We start from the raw sequence: 3,562 nt of genomic DNA, 5'->3' as shown, positions 1-3,562 counted from the left end.
ATGGTTAATAACCTGGTCCCCACAGACATTTCTCTTTTTGATGTAATGTTTAAAGAGTTTAATAATATGTCTTCTTCCGCTTACTTTTTGTGTTATTCCTTTACCCCTGATGATGATATTGCTTTGCTAATAATGAAAATGACAAAGAAATAATTAAAGCAATGAAAGCACTTGAGAATAAAACAACAATAATCGAAGAAACCAAAACTATTAATCTCTCAAAAGACCCCACCATTAAAAGAGAAGTTAAAATGGGATTGACTCTAAATCCAGACGAACGAGCTGAATTTATCGATGTTTTTGCTTGGTCATATGAAGATATGCTAGGTATAAGCAGACAAATTGTTCAACATATTATACCATTAATTCCGGGAATGAAACATGTAAAGAAAAAGTTGCGCCGAATGAAAACTGACGTAACACTTAAAATAAAAGACGAAAGCAAGAAACAATTGATTGTAGGTTTTATCAAAGTATCCAAAATGGGTTGCAAACGTGGTACCGGTTGCCAAGAAATATGGTTTAGTAAGAATGTGTGTTGACTACAAGGATCTCAACAAGGCAAGCCCAAAGAACGATTTCCCTCTACCTCACATCGACATCCTAGTAGATAATATAACAAATCATGCGCTTATCTCGTTCATGGATGGGTACACAGGTTACAATCAAATTCTCATGGCAGAAGAAGACATGGAGAAAACTACCTTCACAACACCATGGGGCACTTACTGCTACACGGTGATGCCATTCAGGTTGAAAAACGCGGGTACCTTATATCAAAGAGAAGCAACTGCCTTATTCCATGATATGATACATAAAGAAGTTAAGGTGTACGTGGACGATATTATTGTAAAATCCAATGATCTCCCAAGTCATCTAATAGCCTTGAGGTAGTTCTTCGAAAGACTCCGCAAATATAACTTGAGGCTAAATCAAGCCAAGTGTGCATTTGGAGTTACCTCAGGAAAACTTCTAGGCTATGTCATTAGCTCTAGAGGGATTGAAATAGACCCCGCCAAGATCAAGGCTATCATGTCCATGCCACCGCCCAAGACCGAAAAACAAATTCGAGGATTCATTGGTCGGTTGCAATACATAAGTAGGTTCATATTGAAACTTACCACAATATGTGAACCAATATTCAAGAAATTCAAGAAGAATGTACCAGTAGTATGGGACGATGAGTGTCAAGAAGCCTTTGAAAGGATCAAAGCGTATCTTGCGAATCCTCTTATACTAACACCGACACCATCAGACATTCCCCTTTGTCTATTCTTAATGGTCACCAAGGAAACAATGGGGGCTATGCTCGCCCAAGAAGTAGAAGGTAAAGAAAACGCCATATACTACTTAAGTAAGAAGATGCTTGAATATGAGGTTCGCTACACACCACTTGAAAAATTATGCCTCGCACTTGTGTGGGCCACAAAGAAGCTAAGGCATTACATGCTTGTTCACACAGTTGATGTGGTGTCTCGAATGGATCCCCTCAAATATCTCTTTGAGAAATCCACACTTAATGGAAGAATATCAAGATGGATAGTCACATTAGCCTAGTTTGATCTGAAATTTGTTCCCCAAAAAAGTACATTAAGGGATCCGCAGTTTCTGACTTCTTGGTTGACTTTCTACTTGAATACTCGATACTAGTACAAGAAAATGAGTTTTCGGATGAAGAGTTACTAGTCACTGAAGATGACACTTGGATACTATACTTCGACGGTGCATCAAATCAAAAAGGATGTGGCGTAGGAGTCCTACTAGTGTAAGCTAATGAAGAACACATCCCAATCTCAATAAAACTTGACTTCGATGTAACCAACAATGCTGCAGAATATGAAGCCTATGTAGTGGGTCTCGAAACAACATTAGCACTTGGAGTTAAAAAGCTTCGAATATTTGGAGACTCATCCCTCATCATCAATAAGATTTCCAAGAGATGGAAGGTGAGGAGTGAAAGTCTAGCTCCTTATCAAACTTACTTAGAAACTCTCACTGATCAACTCGATAAGGTAGAGTATACATATCTACCAAGAGAAGAGAACCAATTCGCATATGCCTTAGCAAGACTAGCCTCAATGGTTAGAATTTCTAAGGAAACCGAGAAAATGCTTCTAACCATAGAGAAAAGGCATAAGCCCACCTATGGCCAAGCCCTTAATGATGAATTTGAAGAAGAAGTCCAAGAGGATGAAGAAGAACCTTGGTGCATGGACATTCTCAACTATGTCACTAAAGGGGAATATCCACCTAAGAAGAGAGAAAAACGCGCTTTGAGACTCCTAGCTTCACAGTATGTACTCATCAATGGTGAACTCCATAAAAGAGTACCTAAAGGAAGAGCTCTCCTATGTGTAGGCAAAAAGGAGGCACAAAGGGTAATGAGGATCATCTGCGAAGGAGCATATGGAACACACATGAATGGCAAAATGCTAGTCTAGAAGGTCATGCGCCAGGGCTATTATTGGACTACCATGAAAAGAGATTGCTATCAATATGTTAAAAGGTGTACAAAATGCCAAATATATGCCAATTTGCAACATGTCCCACCTTCCCTCCTTTCCACTTACACATCTTCATGGCCATTCTAAACCTAGGGCATAGATATCATTGGGAAAATTACTCCACCTGGATTAGGAGGCCATAATACATCCTTGTCGCCATCAATTATTTCACCAAAAACCTAATTGCGTCTCCCCAAAAACAAAATCCAGTGATGAGTACCTTTCACGTATTTGATTAACAAATTCGGTAAAGAGTTGAAGTGTCTCGTGAAGTTTCCTTAGACCTTAGCCATATTTCTAACCTTACATAAAATGTTTTAACCCAAAATCGTTCATCTCATGTCTTTTTCCAAAATCATTCATTTTGTGTCCTTAAAAATCATTCATTTTGTGTCTAAGTCATAAAAACGTCAAAATAAGATAATTTTGGTCCATATTCCCAGTCCATTTAATTTTTAGTTGGATGGGGTTTAAAAAGAGCCTAGGTCCAACTTACCTACGATCCAATGATCATATGAGGGTCCAAATATCATATTATTAATCCTATACCAATTAGGACTCTTATAGAAGTCTCTAGAAGGTTCTAATTTATCTTTTAAAGATCAAAGAGTTAGAAATCGAATAAATGTCCTCTTTTGATAATCCTTGTTCTATTCGAATATGAAGACGTCCGAATATCTTCTGTAAATCTAATTCCAATAGAAATCAAACTTCTTACGGCTTTATTATCTTCGGAAACCATTGCAGAATGACAAAACCAATGCGACACGTCAGCTTTATCGCGCCGCGATGGAGACTGTCGCCCCGCGACAAAATCAATTCTATTTTATTTGGAACTTCTGATCTTTTCTGATCTTCCAGACTCTCTTTTTTCCCTATAAACAGAGGTTGTTTTCCCTATTTTCAAATCATCAACCGTCATAATCCTTAGCTCTAATCATCATTAATAGCCATCATAATTCTCGAAGCTCTTAATCACCTATGTTCTTAGCCTTAGCTTAAACACATCCTTGGTATTCTTCCAAATCAGTCATAATACCTCATTCACGAGATTCCAA

At 38.0% G+C, this 3,562-nt stretch overlaps 1 protein-coding gene across 1 annotated transcript; it reads left to right on the top strand.

The window, feature by feature from the left end:
* The first annotated feature begins 251 nt into the window (after positions 1-251).
* Positions 252-2,441, top strand: LOC110709220. Its single transcript, XM_021887430.1, has 2 exons — positions 252-327; positions 1,834-2,441. The coding sequence occupies exons 1-2, from the start codon at positions 252-254 to the stop codon at positions 2,439-2,441; spliced, it is 684 nt and encodes a 227-aa protein (XP_021743122.1).
* Positions 2,442-3,562: the final 1,121 nt, after the last annotated feature.

The sequence above is a fragment of the Chenopodium quinoa genome, unplaced genomic scaffold (assembly GCF_001683475.1).
Source record: "Chenopodium quinoa cultivar QQ74 unplaced genomic scaffold, ASM168347v1, whole genome shotgun sequence".
In the NCBI taxonomy this organism is placed as follows: Eukaryota; Viridiplantae; Streptophyta; class Magnoliopsida; order Caryophyllales; family Amaranthaceae; genus Chenopodium; species Chenopodium quinoa.
The sequence above is the reverse complement of the archived record's forward strand: the minus strand, read 5'-3'. Positions and strand labels throughout refer to the sequence as shown.

What these genes read in the sequence shown, in the direction of transcription:
- LOC110709220 (XM_021887430.1), top strand. Translation starts at nt 252, where the DNA reads ATGGGATTGACTCTAAATCCAGACGAACGAGCTGAATTTATCGATGTT. An exon ending in GTCATATGAAGATATGCTAG is followed by an intron (nt 328 to 1,833) that starts GTATAAGCAGAC and finishes ACAATGCTGCAG; the next exon opens with AATATGAAGCCTATGTAGTG.